Here is a 21,970-nt window from a genome sequence, read left to right on the forward strand (position 1 = left end):
GCCAGCTATAGTGGTTTGAACAAAAATCGCTACATGGTTACTTCCTGAAGTAGACTCTGCAAAATTTATGTCCTCCCGATGGGATCCATCCAAATAAAGGTACACCTATCAAAATAATATATTGTTGCACTTACGTCTTTAGATAAACATTTTTATTGTTTAGGTTGAATATGGAATAAAATACAACTAGAACTATAAAAATAATATTTAAAACTAATAAAGCTTATGTTCTGATAAGTATAATTAACATGATATATATATATAGTATAAAAAAACAATGATCAACGTTTATAGTGATTATTCATTCCATGATCATTGGTTTTCAAATTCAAAAAATATTCAAAAAATATTTTATACTTATTATTATATCTATTAAACTATAATTATGGATTTATTCTTATAAAACTTTTTGGAGTTATTTAAAAAATTAAACTCATATAATAATTTTTTTCGAATTTTTGAATAAAATGAAAAATAACATTCTATAAAAATATAAATTTAATAATAATATTGCATTTTAATTATTGATCATATATTCGTTATTTTATTAATAAGATAATTAATTTTACTTTACCCTAACTCATTTTTTACACAAATTGTTATAAATATTTCTACAATTTAAATGAATCTAGATTATTTAAATATAAATTTTGTCCTATATAATATAATAGAACAAATATATTTCTTACACCGTGAATACTAATATATATTACGTGGTTGTATTTTAATTTTTCATTCCAAATTGGAGACATATTTGGAACAAATTAACAATATAAGCATAATATATTTTGTTTTATTTAAAATAATGTATAATATCGCATTTGTTATTTACTATTTATCTAAAGGGTAAAATAACAAGTTCAGAAATTGATTCCGACATTTTAAATAATTGTATTTAGCATATAACACTTTGCTTGTATATTTTAGATGCACATTATCATTGTATAATTGTATAAACGTTGTGGAATTTAATTCTAATATGAGATTTAAAAAATTTCTAAGTAATATAAAATTGTTTTAATCAAAATAAATGGTAAGATAGGTAAATAAGATTGAAGGGGTTTTAAAATAAGTAACCAAATATTCTGGTTTTTATGACTTTAGTCATTCCAGTATTGAGTTATGTTTTTGACTTCTGTGGTAGTAAACGTGAACAGATTAGGTGGGAGGATAGAAGTTGTATACAATTAGATATTTTTGTCTCCATTTTTAAATAGTCTAGTTTGATATTTTTTAATATTTTTTTTAAAATTACTTCCGTAAAAATGAAATATTTTGATCACATTTTTTAATGTATAGTTGAGTTAGTGATTACTATTATTATTTAATGATCGATATTATAGTTTTATTGAAAATATATGTTATATATCTTATGTGTTTTATTATTAAATATTAATGTTGTACAAAAGTAAAATTAATTAGGGTATTAACTTAATAAGTATTTCATGATTTAATCTAATGAGTAAACATAATTCTTAAAAAAAATTAAAAAGTCACACTACACTTATATTTTAAAATGTTTAGTAAAATAATCAGGAATCATTGTTTCAATAGTTGGCCATACGTATTAAACCAACAAAGTAAATATTCTAAAATATTATAATATTGCATAATCGTTTAATATTTAGTGATTGTTAAGAAATAAAAACACTCTTTGTTTATTGCATAGTAAAAAAAAAAAAAATAAATATATAAGTGATAGAAAATAAATCATAATTTAATTTAAATCATATTACTATGATTTAACTTAGAAGTTTTAAATAGGTTATTTTTTTTTCACGTATGTACCTAACAATTTCAGACAAGATATAAAATAATGTTGGCTATAAATAACTGACAATTTTAATGTTAACATCAACTTAAAAATAAAAGAATGACTTTTCTGATTACTGCCGTCGACGACGGATAATTTCAATTATGTTATCAACCGTGGCAGTATAGTCGTAATTTAATGACATAATATATAAATTCTGAATTTCTCATCCAGTTTAATAGCATCTGTTAAGAACTCAAAAAAAATAATATCCCGTTGGATTTATTGATTAGACAACAATAAAATAATGACATATTCTGAATATATTTATAGTTTATAAGATATAATTCATACAAAAATAAATTATGTTTTCACTCCTAACTATTTAAAAAAAAAAAAAAAAAACTAACAATATTAGGAAATTAATTTATTTTAAATGTTATATTACTAATATATTTTAAGTTTTCTTTTACATAAATAAAAAAAAAAAAAACAATATTATTGATTAAATTGTTTAAAATATACATTTGAAAATAAAAATAAACACAATAAAAGACTAATAAATATCAACATCGCTGTAGTATAATATTAGTATTAGACCTCCGGGCTTGAGATTATATTCTTATTTGTAAAAATATTTTGCTGGATAAAGTCGAGTAAATTTAGATTTAAATTAACTACAAAGTTCAATGGCTGGAAGAAAATTCATGTTAAAGTGTTATTTATTTTTTTTTTTTAATTGTGTGAATATTAAACTCATTTAATGATCTATTAATCTATGATTTATTTGAAAATAACAGTTTATCATAACATTAAATAAATTGTTATAAAAAGCTTTATACGGATTTTAAACTACAGATATATTATTGGTCAAATATTGCTAATATTGCTTTTGTTAGTATAATATTAAATTTAAGTAAAATATTTAACTCTGATAATTGACTGATTACGTTTATATTTTTTCAAAATTTTTTTTTAAGAGATGAACTATTATTGAACACCAAAGGATAAATATATTCAATTCCCTTAGGATAATTTATTCTAGTTATTGTGCAATCCAATCACACAAGCGCACCATTATTCACTTTTAACGTTTTAATTTATACGACGTACCCACTGAACGAATTTCGTGGAAAATGGTACTATGAAAGACCCTAAATAGAAAATTTCCAGAAATAAACGTTTAAATATACCCTTCATCTCTTTCCATTTTATTTATTTTTACATTTTTTTTTTTTTTTTTTTTTATTGGCTTTGAATTTTAACAACGATAACTTGAAATTCTTGTAAAATGTACTAAATGAGCTTGTTTTTATAGTAACTACTAATTATCTTTAAATTAGTAACAACGTTTTTAAATGAGTATCCGGATTTTTTTTAAGACTTTTACATCCATATACAATATTAAATAAAATGTAAGTAATTAGTTAACAAAAGAGTTAAATAGTAGAATAAATTTTATCTAAACATGATATTTTACATAAACTTTATATTAAAAATAGTTATTTAACAATAAAAATCTAATAATTTATCATTTTAAATATAAATATGTATATGTATATTTAGATAAGTTATTCACATAATCAGTAATTTATTTATTTTAATAATTTAATACGATGATTTATTTTCAGTTTATTTTATAAAATTTAAGATGGGAATTATAAAAATATATTACTCGTTAGTTCATTGTAATTATGTGTAAATATTTTGACTTAAAAGTATACATGGATTACATCTAGCCAATGGAACAACAATATCAATAATCAAAATTAATTGTTTAAAATCTCAGATAACGTTAATTATAAATTATCAGTGACTTGTTACGAATTAGAACTATTATTGTAAAATTATTGTATTATAAAGCATTATTTTATCACTCATCTTGCAGTTCATGCATCAAAGAGATAAACAAGTTTCACCAGGAAAGGTACCTACAACCTAACTATATAGAATCGTATTAAACCTTCTCAATACTGAAAATCAAATATTTATCTATTTATAAATTTAATTGTTTTACATAATTATTATCAATAATCATATACTTTTTATACTAAACTAAAAAAAACAATAAATTATTTCATATTCAACTAATTGGTGTATGCCGTATGTTAATGATATATAATAAAATAATTAATATTCTAATTATTTATATTATTTCAATAGTTACTATAACTAATCATTAATTTAGTTATTTCCGACCGTTATAAATATATATTTTTTTATACTAATTAACATATATATGGTAGCTAATTATTTTGTTGTCAAGTATTAAAAAAAATAAAAACTACATAAGAGATATAAGAGTATTTTAAAATTTGACTGTTGCTATTTAGTTTAAGTCAATGGATTTTTACTGAATAGAATATTTTTTTAATAATTAATTATTCATAATTATTAATATGATTATCTATAAATATAATATACACACATAGACATATACTCAATAGGTACTCATGAACGTCAAATGTATATATCACAGATAAATAATGTAATATAGGTAATCAATGAGTGTCATGCGAAATGGAGATGATAATATTATAATACTAGAGCGAATAATTGATTGAGTTATGAGCCTATGAGTATGTAAATATTATAATATAAAATGATCATAACTCAATTGAAAATACTTAAAAGCTCAAAGTTCAAACACATATAATTTTTTTGGCTATAATTTTAATAACGATTCGATTTAATGTTAAAGCTAACAAATACACAGTTGGTACTACTCGACACTTATTTATTATAATGCATCGTTGTATAACGGAAAAAAATCAGGATTATATCTAAAAATATTTGGGTATCTTGTAACTATTATAATATGTAGCTCCAATAAGACCTGAACTATAAGCTGGTTGGGAACTTTCAAACATTGTTTGAAGTACAGTTATTATCAAAACATACCTAAATAATATATTAAGTGTAAGTATAAGTAAATATATTAGAAAATAAAAAAATAATATTTTTCACCAACATTAAAGCATATATACCGACTAAAAATCATACTAAGCTGTTATTTATGACTACATGAATAAAAAATAGTCGACAAAAACAATGTATGGTCCGAAATGGATACCATCAAGCTATATTTACGACTCTTCCGTGATACAGTATGGTAAATACTCGCTATTCAGAACGCTATGCAAGTATATGTAAATAATGATTCAAAATTTAACGTTGACTTATGAAACAGTGCTGCGCATTGACGATAACTGATAATGGCGCGTATCGCTTGTCCAACTAATATAGCTATTGCAGTACCGCGTATAATGTTTATTATTATTCGTATGAGCTCGAGGTAGATACCTGCAGTTCCGGTTGTCACACCATGACACGCATATAACTTATTTATTTATTTGATTATACTAACAGTAGTTGATTATGATATGAGATATACAATCTATAATAAATAACATGAGCATAGTTGAAAACAACAGTGTGTATTTGAAGAAAAAAAGTACTAATCGTGGTTGACACGAAAAATCTCGAATAGTGCCAAATTTATGATTTTGGTGTTCCTGAATTCAGAAAATAATAATAACCTACAGTTTTATAATATAAACTACGTGTTATCATCTATCGCCATTGTAGAATTAATGAAAAATAATAACAAAAAAATTCCTATGTGATGCCTGCTATAAATTGTTTATGAAATACCTTCTTTGTGGTTATAAATTGATAACATAATACCAACTATCATTTAAATAACTCCCCATGTTGTGTTGGCAAAAAAATATAAATTCTAAGTTATAAAAAAACCTCAAATATGGCAAAAAATAAACAATTTATACAATATTCCCAAAAATATTGAATTTTTACTCTAATTTGTTTTTAGCATAAGATTTGAAATTTTAAAATTTGTTTCTGCAAATCATTGGTAATTTTAATTTTTAATTTTCAAATGGAAACACTTATGTATTAGAATACATTAAACAGTGTATAAATAAAGTATAGTTATACGCAGTGGCGTATTTACGGGGAGTGGGCCCACTCTTCAAAAAAAGTATATATAATACAGGGGCGATTTCAGAAAAAATTGTGGGGGGATGTAGTCTTTGAAATTGCCGACTAAAGAAATTTTGCTCTTTCTATTCTTTTTTTATCTAATCACCTTTTCTATGTTTTTTTTATTTGATAACCTTTTTTTTCCTTTCTATGCATCCACTCCCCCCATGAAAAATTCCTATATCAGCCCTTGTCAACCCCTCCCCCCAAAAAATAGTTATAAATAAACCACTCGGTATACCTAGTTAGAAGACCTGGAGTAAATTATATGGATCACTCTGTGTATGGATTATTTATGAATATAAAGCAGGTGAGGTTTTATAATTCAAAACATTTTACTGGCAAACAATAATACATTATTACATTTATGTAGTTAACAATAAAATAATCTTTAAACAAAAAAAAAAAAAAAAATGTTCAACTATATCATAAATTATGATATAGATAAAACAACTGATAAAAATAAAAACCCTTAGTTTCAATGTGCAAGTAAGCAATATTTCAACAATCACGTCATATTTATACGAGAAATAGTTATTTTTTAACGTTAGACTTTGAATACTTTTGAATAATTCAATTAGAAGCTATCCATACCAAAGTATTTAAAATTAGAAACTACCTTTACATGTATTTATACTCATATTTAAATACCTACAAAGGTTATGTGACGTGTAGTTGCATAGACTTTCTTTCAAATATTTCAAATACTCTTTAAAGGTATTTTTTACAAAAATGTTCTATAAAATAATGTAATATGCTGTAAGTTTTATATTCAGTATCGTTGTAAGTATCTTCCAATGTTATAATAATTGAACACAGTGTTTACCCTTATAAATGAAAGTAACTGCCTAGTTACTTTAAGTAAAACGTGTAATGATAGTGGTAACCATGAACTAATAATAATTTGAAATCATTTTATTAGTAAATATTTCTTATGAATGAAATAACTTGTTTGAAAATTATTATACAGAGAACAGGTTTAAAATATTTAGGATACGATTTTGGTCCTAATCAGATTACATTATAATATTAAATTTAAATAATAGAGCATGGATATCAACGCATAGTGCATTATTTTTTTGAGTGGTTTAAGTCGAAAATTCAGTTTAAGTACACTAAAGCTACTTAGGTAGCTATACTTATTTAACTACTTAAAGGTAATACTTTTATTTTATATTTTATTGTATTTCTTTTAAATTATTCCTCCTTTTTTAGACATTTTTTATCATTTTTATGGAACTGAATTAATTTTTAGAACATAAATATAAATATTACACCTTGCGAGTTTTTAGTGTAAATTAAAGCATTTAAAATATTATAAGTATCTAGAAATATTGTTTTTATAATATTCATTTTAATAGTTTTTGGATATTTTTTATTTGTACCAAATGACAATTGGTATTTCCATAAATACGTTTAAATACTAAACATTTTATTTGTTTTTTGTATTAAACTCATATTGTTAGATTAAATACGGATTAAATTTATAGAAAACAATATAAATAATATAATATAACATGAATTATAATTATTATAGTTAGTCTGATTTATTATTAATTTAAAACCTATGTACGTTAGAAACTTACACATGTCTATGAAACGTTGTGCTTATTAATTACTGTACAACAGTAATAAATTATATGATTCGTAAAAGATAGTTCAAGCGTCACCATGAATGGCTTCTTCTATCAGATAATAGTTTCACTGCCGTTTAATTAAATTATCGACCATGTATTCTTATTGTGCTTCAGAACACAGATTACACATTTCTTAAAAAATAAGTTGAGCCAACCGGCTACTATTTACAGACGTCTTTATAACAAACAATTCAACAGAGGTATATCTAATTAATTTAATTATTTTCTATAAATATTGGCTATTTAAAAAATCAACCGATATAGTATAGATATAATATTGTGTCGCATAAGTGTATTATTAATTGAACAATTACATGCACCGGGCATTTAAATTTAACAAATTGTTATTATTGCATTACATTTATATCTATATCGTATGTTTAGTGGTGACCACGGTGGAATATTTAAGTGTTGTTTTTAGCGTTCGGAGGTCGCGAACCGGAGCGCAGAATCGAGAAACTATCCCACGTTCGGGTGGCGTCAAACACGGAGACCGGCATAGCCAGCTAGTGAATCACAAATCTCCGTAGAGTGTGTAACGGCCGCCGTTGCGGTTGCGATTTTCCGTTCGCTGCGGGGTAAAAAAAAAAATAATAAAAAAAAATTAATAATTTGAAAATAAAATAAAAATATTATTTCGATCGTATTGTCAGTGCGGGATGCGTGTTATTGCTGAAAAAAATAATAATAATTAATATTCCGTACTTATTTGCAATTTTTTTTTTTTTTTTATGTTTAGTTTGGTTTAAATTTAAACAAATTGATCAGTAATGTAATCGTTTACCATCATCATAATATATTGTTATTATTATTTCGGCATGATGAAATTTCTGTTGAACGTCAAACGTCCGGACTTAAAATAAAATAATAATAAATAAGGATCATACGACATGTGTACAGTGACTGGTGGATTTATACAGTTGAGCACTTTGTGCTTTTGGATAATCGCTATAGCCAATTGCCAAGGTATGATAATATACGATTTAATACTTACATTAAATTAATTATAGTGAAAAGGTTGATAAATCATTAACTATTATTATTGTTTTTCTTTCTTTTCTTTTCTTTTTTTTTTTTTAATTTCATAAATAATCTTATTTTATACATTTTTTTAAATTAGAAATTTTATACTTAATTAAAAATGTATTTTAGATTAAATTTAATATTGTTCTAAATAAATATAAAACTAGTTTTTTATTAAAATTTGTAGGTAATTTTAATTTTTTTAATCTTTCTTATAAATATTTTTTATTTATAGACAAGTAAGGTTCAAATTCAATCTAATATAAAAGTGTATTATTTTTCACCAATAAAACGTTTACATTGGATAATTCGTATATTTACATATAATTTATAAATTCTTTTAAATGCTCTGAAAATTATAATACAAATTAATTATGATTGATTTTTAACTATAATACATAGGGAATTTTTTTTTAAATTCCTACTCTTAAATATAATTACTATTCATATCATAATATAGTATATTAACATTGTAGACTATAACCAATATATTTTAGATTAATTCTTACAATTAATACACTTAATTAATACATTGATTTGTTGATAATTGTATCATCAATTTAACATGTGTAGACTAAGTAAAATTGTTAAATTTATTATTATAACGATAACTTTGTTCTATGTACATTACAAATGTTATGAGGTATACGAGATATAGGTTCATTTAAAAATGGAAACAGTATAATTAGTGGTATATTATAGATTTTTTAATTTATTCCATAGAAAGGCAGGTATGAGTAAAATAAATATTACGCACAGAACTTATTTTAATTAAAATGAATAATACTAATATTTAAAAATTTAGTTATACATAAGACAGTCTATCATGAATAATACACAATAGAAATCATATAAAATTTACAGGTCACGTAATAATCATTACATATTAGAGACATATTAACTGGTATCATTAAGTTTATAATATAAAACATGTTCTTATAATTAATAATTTTTTTAAAGTATATTATTAAACCTAGATAATTTTTAATTAATAACATGGTTCCGTTTTAAAAATTGCATATTATTATAAAAGTTTATGGTAAACGACCTAGCCTCTGGGCTTTAAGTAGAAAAAAATAGTTTATTTTAGGCAACTCAATATTGTACCTATTATAGTTTCAATAACAATAAAACTTTTAGTTAATATATAATATACTTTTAAGAATTTATACAACCCGAGAAGTCCGATAAAAGTTTCTTGTACGTTAATATCTCATTATTATTGTCGCGACTTTTGGTGTTATTTTTTTCTCAGAATGTTATTTCATTTTTGTCATAAATAACACTGTCGTTTCCCGAGTTTCACTGTCCCTACTACTACCTCCACCAACATACAACCACACATACCAAAACAGTATAAAATTAATTTAACCCAGTTCAATAGTTATACTGTATGGTATGTAAATAGTAAAAGCCTCAAACAGTAATTCGCAAAATTATCATTTAATTTACTATTGCTAAAATTATATAAATAGTTGGAAGAAAACATCATCGATACAAGATATTATATGCTATTATTTTTATTGTTTTATTTTTGTATTTTAATAATGCATACTCAACTTTAAATATAGGATACAAGAGAAAAAAACAATGGAGTCCCTGAAATGCTTTTCAAGATATATTTCTAGTTAAAACTAAGATATTTTTAAAGAAATGTAATACTTCAGTTTTTTTTTTTTTTAATAGTGTAGATCTACCCATAATATATAATATTCTATTTAAAATTAAATATTAGTGATATAAACATTATAAAAGGGATTCCAGTAATTTTATATTATAATATAAATAAAATATCGTTAATAATAATTAAAAATGTCAACGTCCATCATAAAAAATTTAAAAGCAAATTAATCAATCGTAGACGACTATCGTACTGTTATAAATATCTTTTCAAAATCAATATTAAATACCATTCGTATCAGCTCCTGGAAGATAGAAAATGCTCTGTAATAATAAGAAACCTACCAATCTCAATGACTGAAGTAAAAATTTACGAAGCACCTTTTGAATTAAAATTCAATCTCACTTTTGTAACTTGCCTACGTCATAACCGTCATAAATCTTCAATTCCAATTGTCATTGCTATCCTGGATAAATCATTTCGTACTCGATCGTCTTCTTCATTGTGTGATAATGGAAGAAAATTGGAAAAATGATAATTCTATTTCTCAATGTCAAAATTGTCAACGTTTCAATCATACTAAAATTTTTTGTAAAATACCATCTAGGTACGTACAATTTCTAAAACTATACTATTAATCCTTATACACCAAGTATAAAAATAGTTCACCTACCTGTTTAAATTTTAAATTGCATAAAAAAATCACCCAGCATACTATAAAGGTTACAACAATTATTAACAAACTAAATATCACAACAAAGTCAAATTTCATGAAAATACGCCTACATATTTACAAGATTTTTCCAAATCTCAAGGGCATTACACTTAACCATCATTAGTTTTCGAATAAAAAGCTCGTTAAGCAAATCTTATGTGGAAAAGCAAAAAAAAAAAAAATAGTAAAAATGGAGCACCGTTAGAAGAACAAATAAATAACATAAATAATATTACTAACGCATTCATAAAATCATTAATGCCTTTTTCCCATTTCTTATCTTTGAAATTATTGATAATAATGATTACTAATCTTTATGATTTATTAAATAATTTTAATGTCAATTAATTTAAATGATTTTAGTGATCTCGTCGTCATTAATTTGAATGTAAATACTATTTAATAAAATTGCAACATTTTTGGCGTATTTCTATCCCATCAAAATGTGATGATAGCTTGTGTAAGCGAGACTCACTTATGTGCAAATGAATTGATTAAATTTAATAAATATTCAATCTGTTGTAACGATCAACTAGCCGTTAGGCCTTTAGTCTGCATCAAAATAAAAAAATCAACAAGCATTTATCCCACCACTGCAATCATTGACAGTTGTTAAAACAATAGTATCAATTAATAATATAAATACTATTATAGCATACCAATATCCTAATTATAATATGTACATAAACGACTTAAATTAAATCTTAAACAACTGCAATAAGATTATTATTAAAGGTTACCTATATATTAAAAACACGTAATCTGGAAATAAGACAACAAACCTTAATGGACCAGATAGGCCTACTTACTACCTAAATGATCCGAATAAAAGTGCAGATACTCTTATTTTAGCCGTTGTTTTACTAAAATCAACTTTTTTTAATAATTAATCAGGAATCTTTATTCGAATTAAATTCAGATAATTTATCAGTTAGAATAACAATAGACGTATTATTAACGCACTAGAATCAACTCAAAACTTTTTAAACGGACAACCAGAGAGCAACAAATTCAAGCGATATATATATCAGATAATATGAAAATGCCCAAAAATATTTCCAATACATTAAAGTCGATGAGACAATATCTTACCTTCGAAAACAATCTCCAAAGCTGCAGAATTGTGTACAATGGCCTCAAAATACACACTTGATAATAACTTCAAATCTAAAACCACTACATCAGTTCAAAAATTAATAAAGAACAAAAATAACATAAGAAAACAATAGAAACTTCACAAAAGATCAAGAGAAACTACATTTTTTTATTAAAAAAAGTCAAAATACTACTTGAAGAACTGAGAATGAACTCAAATCAAAAATATTAATCTCCGATATACCCTGCAGATTATAATCGTTGGTTAGCAACCAAAAGATTAATTGAACTCAACAGCAAAAACAATTCTTCCATTTAAGTCCGGAAATAATTTTATAAATAATGTTCATGAAAAATGTAATTTGTTTGTTATCACCTAAGAAAATACCTTCACTCTTAACGCCCTAAATGATAACGCAACTAACAACTTGGCGTTCCAGACTAATAAGTGAATTAGAAATAATATCTAATATATAAATATATATATTCGTACAAAAATCCATCAAAAATATCAGAAAATTCAGAAATAATAAAAAACTGTCTTACCGTTTAATCCGGATGTGACCTAATCGCTAATTCTACAATAAAGAAACTGCCAAAAATGAATTTGTATTTATGACAGTTTTATATAATGTTTCATTAAAATTGAGCTATTTTTCAAAGGATTAGAAAAAAATACACAATAATAATGATAAAAAACCTGGCTATGATAATACTGATCCAAATTAATACATGTCCATCAGGTTATTATCATTTGTTTTAAAAATATTAGAAACACTTTTCCTCTTCAAAATTACTAGTCATTTAAACGTCTAATTTAAAGTTATTAACGTCTGAAACAATATTGTATCTATGAAATCTCAAAATCTACATGACCTGTTAGTTTTATTTTAAACCAAATCATTCGTCGACTCAATACAATTTTCAATTACAGAACACATAATTAATGTGTTCAAAAAATAGCAACTCACCTTGGCTTTTCTAAATATTTCTCAAGCGTTCGACATGGTTTTGTATGATGGACTGATTTATAAATTAAAATGCCTTACACATCTACAATTATCTTTAACATCATTAGATTTTTCTAAATTTTCTAAGCTTCACCGTTTAATAGATGTCACTAACTCAGATATCAAATAAACTAATGTAGGTGTACCACAAGAATTTGGATTATCTTCATTAATTTTCAAATAATTATACATATCTGACTTCCTCATAACAATAAACTTAGAAATAGCTCTATATGCAGACGATAGTGTCGTAATTATTTTGACGAAATCTAAAAATGGATGCAAAGATGGAAAATTGTCCTAAATCCATTGAAAAGCACAGCAATTCTTTTCAATAAATGCAGACCCAAAAACTATAATACTCTAAAGCTTAACAGATTTAATATCGCATATTCACATAATATTAAATATCTTTGAGTAATATCGAATAAAAATTCATCTGAAATCTTCACCTACTTTCCAAATTATATCAAAAATACCAACGTTTAAAAATATTTTATCCATTCGTCAAACTTCCTTGAGCTGGAAGTATCCCTTTATTGTTACATAAATAAATTATTTGTCTTCTAATAATATATGCTGTCCTGGTATGGGGTCAACGTGCTATAATTCACATAAATAAAATAAAAGTGCTATAATCCAAAGTCTTTAAATGCTTTATGGTTTGTTCGAAACGATGCACTGCACATAATCTTCAAAATACTAATAATCAAAAACTACATCAAGGTTCTATTGGTAAGTTTCTTCAGTCATTTACACAAAGCAAGAGGTTCAAAACACTTCGGGCTGAATGTTTGTTCTAACAGACGCAGACTCCAACGTGATAGTCCTACGACGTGTTAAATTAGCTCATTGAACTTCACATACTATTGTAAATATAATTTAATTGTAACTGAAATTATTATGTAATATAATTGTACAAAGTAAAAATTATCATTGTACTCTATTCAATTTTAACCCAGTAATTTTGCAATATAACCAATGTTATCTGATATACAAGTGTTAAAAATTGCATTTTTGTATACCAAAATTTCAATGATTTAATGTCAGGAAAAGTTTAAAATAATAATAATAAAAAAATAAATATAATGTATATTGAACATTTTAAAACTTGAAAAAGTAACTCATTTAGGAGTTCATATTTAAAAAAAAAAATATATTAATCAAGAAATAAATATAGTTAAGTGATAACTATTTTAGGAAATATAAAGTTGTAGTTTTAGCAATAGTTGCGTATTATATTAAAAGAAAACAAAAAGTTACTCAACATTTTTGAAATATTTTAAATACTAATTAATAATCATATTTATAGTATTATAGTTTAAATAAATTTAACATTTATTTTAATATTTAAATCTATAAATTAAATTGCAATAAACCTATGTAAGTATAGTTAATTTATATATACATGATAAAAAGTTAAGGAGCCGTTGAAATATGCAACAATAAAGAAATAAAAAAAAAGAATAAATATTTACATTTTAAAATATAAAATAAAAAATGAGGAGTATTTTTAAAAATATTTTAAAACCAATTATACTGAAATATATTATGGTAATTGTATGATATTAATTTACTTAACTATAAATTAAATATAAGTACTTTTAAAAACAAATTCACGTTTTTTTTTAATCTCAAATAGTATCTCAGACAGCAATTTAATAACATTGGCGTTTCAATAATATTAAAACCAGATTAAATTTTAAGTATTATAATTTTAAATTTCATAATATAATATTTTGTAGAGTTTAAAATAGTAATATAATTTTTTAAACATTACATTTTCCTAATATCACGATTTTATTTTTTTTATAACATTTGATTTAGAACTACGTCCAAACATAAACTAAATAATATTTAGTAATCAACGTAAAATAACGTTATTTTCTATATATTTATATAAATTCATGTTATTTTAGTTGCAGTTTTTTGAAAACATTTTTATAATTTTAAATTTAAAAAAAAAAAAAAAAAATAAGCAATGCAATATTGCAGGGAACGGCTATTATTTGTAGGGTGTATAGATTAGGTGTCTTGTTTACTTAATTACTGTAGTGGTGACTATGGATTAACTCATCCGAAATTTAACTCAATTTGAATTCAATGATTTAAAATAATAGTACACGAAAAATGATTCTGAACAAAGAATATCGAGAGTCTATAATTCTGAGTATATTTTATAATATCGTCAACTAATAACCGGCGACTGTATCTATTTTTAATTTTCAGTATCCTAACGTAAATGCAAAATGTGTATTGAACTCATTTGAACTCATTGCGGATACGCGATTCGTATTATTTTTTATAGCGTACATTAGCGTACATATATGCGTGTATAGGTACTTAATATACACACAATGTAGTTATGATATGTCAATTGTGTATTTGTGTCATTTATAAAACCAGAGCTCAGAAGCGATGGATTAAAGATAATATTATGAAATATACTATATTATTATGTTTAATATTTTTAAATTATGACGGCAAACAACAACGGTTGCCGGGCGTATTATTATTATTCCGTAAATATAGAGTTTTAATGCTGTTCTTTAGATTTTTAAATACGTGGTTAACCTGCCCATCTTGACCAACCAGCGATAATATATTTAATATTATAATAATAATATGTCGAAACTGTTAGGTGGCAATTTTACCGGAACGGTGATCGTATGTCCAAATAACTAAAATAATATTTTCATCGAATTACCGAAATAACTATTTATGGATTTTAGATTTGTGGCTTTAGATAATTATAAATAAAATAAATGATATATTTTTCAATTAATATGAAAATACTTCTATACATTTTTATTTAGCAATAAATAGTAATTAATATTTTCATACTTTGAAAACGTGAATTTAACTATTGTATTTTTATGCTAATGACTATCGGTGATATATATATATTCACTATTTAAAATAAAAAATTATCAATATTAAGTTCTATAATGATAAAAAATTAAAACTATGAATTTAATAAATCAAAAAAAAATTAATTGATATGGGTTTATTAGTTAAAATACAAATAAATAATTTATAAAAAATAAAATATTTAGGGTTATTAAATAATTGTATTTAACTTATAAATCTAGAAAAAACTTATGACATGTGAGATCTTATATTGCATTTTAAAGAATTTTAATATGACTTTCGGATAAAATTAAAATTTCTCTTTTAGGTGGAAAAACTAACAACGAATATAGTATTCATTTTTTTAAGTTAAAAAGTAAAAAAAATATGATATCCAATCATTAAAATAAATCATAAATTTTCGAGATTTTGTCAAATTTCTAACTTAAAATATTTATGAAAACACTTTCATATAAATTATCGATATTTTTTATTTTACCAATTAAATAAAAAACTTTAGAGGAGTTTCATGTTACATTTTTATGAATTTTTATCCAGCAATAAATATTTTATCCGCATGTATAGAAAATAAAATAAAAATTTAAAATATTTTTAAACTTTTAATGTATATATGTAAAAAATAAAAATATTAGTATTTTTTAAAAATATCAAATATTTATTATTATTTGTTTTAAATTACGTAGGTAAAACTAAAACACAAAATTGATTTTGTAAAAAATTTCCGTTTTTTTAAATTTTTATTTTGTTACCCTAATCTATTAAGAAAAATAATAAGAATATTTTAATTTTGACTTCTCAAAGTGACAATTAGGTATATAATTATTTACTATCAGCAACTACCTCAAAGTTTAAAGTCGAAAATCTATTATGTCTCAAATGATGAATGAAACTTTTATAATATATAATATGAATGTAATTTTGATCCCTGTAAGTTATGTACGTATGTTAATAATTTTATTTTACTGCTTATTAAATACAATTTTTTATGGATGTAATTTAAACTAATCATAAGTCATATCTAAAACTATATATATCGCTCCATAACACTAAACTATTGTCAAACTGGTTTAAGAGGGATTTTTGATTTCTTAATTACGATTTTAGTTTTTGCATGCATAGATTGTAGACTTTTTAAAATTAAAATTAATAAAACGTTTTTGGTTTTTTAATCTAAACATTAAATTGTTTTTGCAAATATGTTATTTTTTACAATTGGATTTTGTATGAAATAAATAAAATGTATTACTCTAAAATGTGATTATGTCAGATTTTAGTAAATGAAATAAAATTGATTTGAAAAAAAAATAAATAGCGGTTCGATGAGTCGATGTACATGGGATATTTCTACAAGACGCACAATACAACATGTATTCGTTGTTTATTTACGGTTACAATCGTCAAAATATACAACAATACTCTTATTAAAAGATCGTTTACAAAACGATAGTTAATAAAGTCTTGGTAGTTGAGATATTAGATCTAGCAACAGTTGTAGATTCATCAATTGTGTGTGACTATACAAAAGATATAATAGAGAGAGCTGAAAAATGTTCAAAGTATAAAAACTAAATTTTCTATTTGTCTATTCAAAAAAAAAAAAAAAACAATACTTAATTTCATTAAATTTGACGCTATATTTTTGTTCAAGAATAATATACAAATATGAATAAATGTTGTATTTTATAAATTAATTCTAGTTTCCTATAATATTTAATTTATGTAATTTTATAATGTATATATAGTGCGATCATGTATCCGTATTTAAAACAAATATAAACGAAGAAAATATTTACACCCGAAAATTCTAAGAAAAAGTACAAAAATAAAAATAAAATGATAATTTATATACATATGATGATACCTAATTCATTTTTCATGGATATGATTTACTGCAGAGATTAGAGGGTGTATGTGGACGGTTGCGTCATATACGATCCCATCGTGTTATTAAATTTGATAAACATAATATATATATTCTTAAGTGCTTAACTAGTGTACCACGGTGAGAAGATGTGTAGATAATTGAAAGCGAAGTGCTGTTAAAACTGACCATAGCGTAACTATAAACAAATTAAAAATCGTATAGCAATGGATTTATACAAACCAATTTAAGTGTTTATATTTTAAACATATTATTTAAGGTTTAAACGTCATGTTCTTAGACCTTTGTATGAAATCAAAAAATAACAGTATAAAAGTTTTTTTTTATTTTGAATTTGTGTTTTGTGTATATAACATTATAACATTATATATAAATAATAAATTAATATTTTATTTGTATGTTTTGTATTCGAATGTAGTGTTATATTAAAGTTTTTATTTTATATTGAAAAAATTAATGGAATAAAACCATTTTACTTATGCTCGAAATTATTTTGGAAATAAAAGTTTAAAAAAAAAAAAGTCTTGTAAATCATTATGTATAATCAAAAACGTTCATAAATCGATAATTGTATATTTTAAATTTCAATATCATCGTTATCGCGAATATAATAAAATATACAATATATAAAACGAATATAGTTAGGTATGTTTAATACAGTATACACTAGGTACTTAAATTGTATCATTAACAAAAACTAAAATATGTAATTATTTAACAATGAAAATGTAAAAAAAAGTTAATAATATATTATTTATGTTTTAAAATAATTTTAAATCTATATTATATTATGCATGAAGACAATAGATACTCATTATTTCAGTTGCGTAGTCTGTTTGACATTATACTCCTATTATTATTGTTTATGAGAAGTTTCTTGCCAAATAATTCTTAACGTCAAAAAGTACAATGTATGTGCCTATGTCAATTGGATAAAAATTACAGTCTTAGGAAAATCGAGTTATGTATGTTATGTTACACGCATAACATTATGACGTATGAAAAATTTGAGTCATCCTCATTGTTATATTATGTAATATGTATAACATACCTACGAATTTAGTTTTGATAACGTATTTGTATTTTTCTTTAACACATAAAAAGGCGAACACAGAAATCACAAGTTTATATTGTATTATTGTTTTAAATTACAGTTTTGACACCATTGTCATTAAAGATAAAATAGTTTATTTTCAATCAAATAAGTTGACTGAGTTCTTAGTTTTTACCCTAATTTTTTTTTTTTTTTTTTTGGAAAGAATTTATTTAAATTGTATTATTTTTATTATTTAAAGAGTGTCCTGTAGCAATATAAACTTTGGATTTCAAACAGCTCTTTTCTCTTTTCTAATGTATATTATTTAATAAATATTTTTTCTAAAAATGCTAAATTATCAAAATTAAAATTCCTCGCATTTACTGTTAATTATTTAGTTGCCGATTGTTTTAAAACTTTTTTTTAATAAGAGTTAGATTTGTTTCACTATATTCCATAGTAATTGTTAAATTATTTAATTAGTTATATAATGCAGTGGCGTCTCTAGACCCTTTTATGGGGGGGGGCGAACTTCATACATCACCTATATATATATATATATGAAAATGGAGATGGTAAACTACAGCAAAATTTACCTTTTTCTAAAAGTCGATATGTAAACTGCGGCAAAAAAATAATTAAGATTATACAATCTACGACAAAACCGATAGGATACATCATACAAACTGCGGCAATTTATTTTATATACTTATACACGTTTATTGTTTAATTAGGTATAATACGTAGGTATTACGTGTTATGACAGTTATTAGTATCTCTTAAGAGTATTAGGCATAAAAATAAAGAAAAACCAATTTTTAAAATTGAAAAATATATTATTATTAAAAATTATTTAAAAAAGTCGTATAATCAAAAATAAATAAATAAATAAATAAATAAATAATAATACAATAGGTATCTAATTAAATTGTCGCAGTTTGTATGATGTATCATATTGGTTTTGTGGCAGATTATATAATCTTAATTTTTTTTTTTTGCCGTAGTTTACATATCGACTTTTTGAAAAAGGTAAATTTTGCCGCAGTTTACCTACTGCCTATGAAAATACACCAATTTATAATAAAATAAATAAGAAAATAGAGGTCATGGAGGTGGTGACTACCCCATTCACCCCCCCCCTCCCTTGAGGACGACCCTGATATAATGTATGTAACTATTCGACCATACTAGCATAGACCATGTCATTTAAAAACTACAGAAAATAAAATATCTATATAATCCACTCGAATGATTGAATGATATTCATGCATATTATACTAAGCGTTGTTTTGAAATCGTTAATCGTTATATCAAATAAGCTACAGTGTACCTTTGATGAATCGCATACTGCGTACAGTGTACAGCATACATACTATTGTTGTGCTTAAATGATTGATGTGCAGAACTTTTGTACGAAACACTTAGTTATCCCACAAATTGAAGTTCCAAGTATCTCAGTTATCGACGCTGAATATTTCCATTCATAATTTATTTATTTATATTAAAATAATATATTAATAAATAATTTTTATTTTATTTTTTTCACTTACAACGTATTAAACAAATTGTTGATCTGTTATGTTTTGTATTTTGTTATAGGCAAATATTATAATTAATAGTATTATACAAGCAATTAATCAATAGTATAACGGTATTAAATGTACCGTTATTGATAAAATTATGAATTTAATAAAAAATTAATATTGACATGTGTTATTTGTATACGTTTTTTTAATGTTATTGACATATTTTCGGATGCACAAAATACACTGAAATAATGTCTATTATATTATATAATATATAGTTCAAATACCGCAGCACTTGTGAACCTATGAAGTACATTTATATACTATTCACATAAACAATTCACTAAGCATGTATCGTTCACATTTTTCTTCAATAATGTAGAAATTTGGTTTTTGTAATTTTTGAATTTGCATAAAGATCACTATGAAAAAAATGTACCTGTATGATTTTTACTTCTTAAAGAATTTCTTGTGCAAATATAAATTTATACTGTTCTAATAAACCTTCCTTTTTTATCAGAAATTATTTAACAAATCATTTTTCTGAACATTTTGAAATATACAATTTAAAATTCAAATGAGCAGTTTATTTAACTTTATGTATTAAGGATAATACATCTATGCTGTTAGAATTAGAAGATATGGAACTATATTAAGTTGAAAATTCTAGTAATACATATCATAATATATCAATATTTATAATATGAAAAATTTATCTAAGTATAATAATGATTAGGTTCAATATATATTGTATTTTATCTTTATTATAAAAATTATCATATCTGATAAATGAGTTGTTCAAATTCCGAATGAAATATGTTAAATTTTTAAAAAAAATATCCTATAAATTACAATAAAAAAGGGGTTAAAATCGAATGCTTTTATTATTACAAAACCTTTTTTAAGTAATAGAAATATGTCAAGAGTTTTAAAATATAGTTTTTAAGTATATTTAATAATTTTTCAATAAGAATTTAATTAAATTCATCATTAAAAGAAAACTGAGAGCAAACAGACTAGACGATTCGTCACGTTTAATATAATATGTATTATATATTATACATTGGTATTATAAATATATAAATATAAATATATATATAATATGTGTGTGTGTGTGTGTGTGTGTGTGTGCGCAATATTTTAAACTAAGTTATGTATGAATAAAATTGATGTGGAAATATTACGTCAAACGACTTCTCCCGGTGCCTACTGTCTACTAACATCATGCGTTTTAGCTACGGGGAGATTGCTTTTTCAAGCGTTTTATTTATTTTTTCATGTTTTGTGAAGGTGGGCGATTTACGAATTAAGAACTGAGTTTTAAATATTGATAAAAAGCTATGTGTATACGTTAAATATAAAATTGTCTCCTATTTTTGGTTAAGATGTTAATATAATATCTAAATGTTACGGAACTCATTATTATTTAGGTTTTTATTTGTATATCACTAAAATATTTTCAGCTCAACTCATACGCTATACAAGTATAGTAAGTAATAACTATATTCTTACGTTTTAGTCATGTACAATACTTGAATAAATAAAACTCAAACTCATGTCTAGTTTTATTTTAAATCTAAAAATGTACATAAAAAGATTCTTATTTTCAAGAAATAAATGATACTCACAAACATTAATAGTATTTGATGCAATAAGGTTTAACGAAGCAATTAAGAAAGTTGTATAGCTATTTTATTTTCCAAATGAATAATATCACATTTTCTCCATCAAATTATTATATAGTAGGCTTGCACTATACACATCTAATACATGTTTTAATAAGCTACTTTTTAATTACA

At 23.6% G+C, this 21,970-nt stretch overlaps 1 protein-coding gene across 1 annotated transcript in view; it reads left to right on the plus strand.

Annotated features, from left to right (window-relative positions):
- Positions 1-7,922: 7,922 nt before the first annotated feature.
- LOC112598507 (inactive tyrosine-protein kinase 7-like) overlaps positions 7,923-21,970 on the plus strand; it is a 208,726-nt gene continuing 194,678 nt past the window's right edge. The window contains exon 1 of the mRNA XM_025344996.1: positions 7,923-8,358. Within this exon, the coding sequence (XP_025200781.1) occupies positions 8,283-8,358 (76 nt within the window). The 5' untranslated portion in view covers positions 7,923-8,282. The remainder of the gene's footprint in view (positions 8,359-21,970) is intronic.

The sequence above is a fragment of the Melanaphis sacchari genome, unplaced genomic scaffold, assembly GCF_002803265.2.
Source record: "Melanaphis sacchari strain LSU unplaced genomic scaffold, SCAv2.0 Contig48_pilon_pilon, whole genome shotgun sequence".
NCBI classification, from domain to species: Eukaryota; Metazoa; Arthropoda; class Insecta; order Hemiptera; family Aphididae; genus Melanaphis; species Melanaphis sacchari.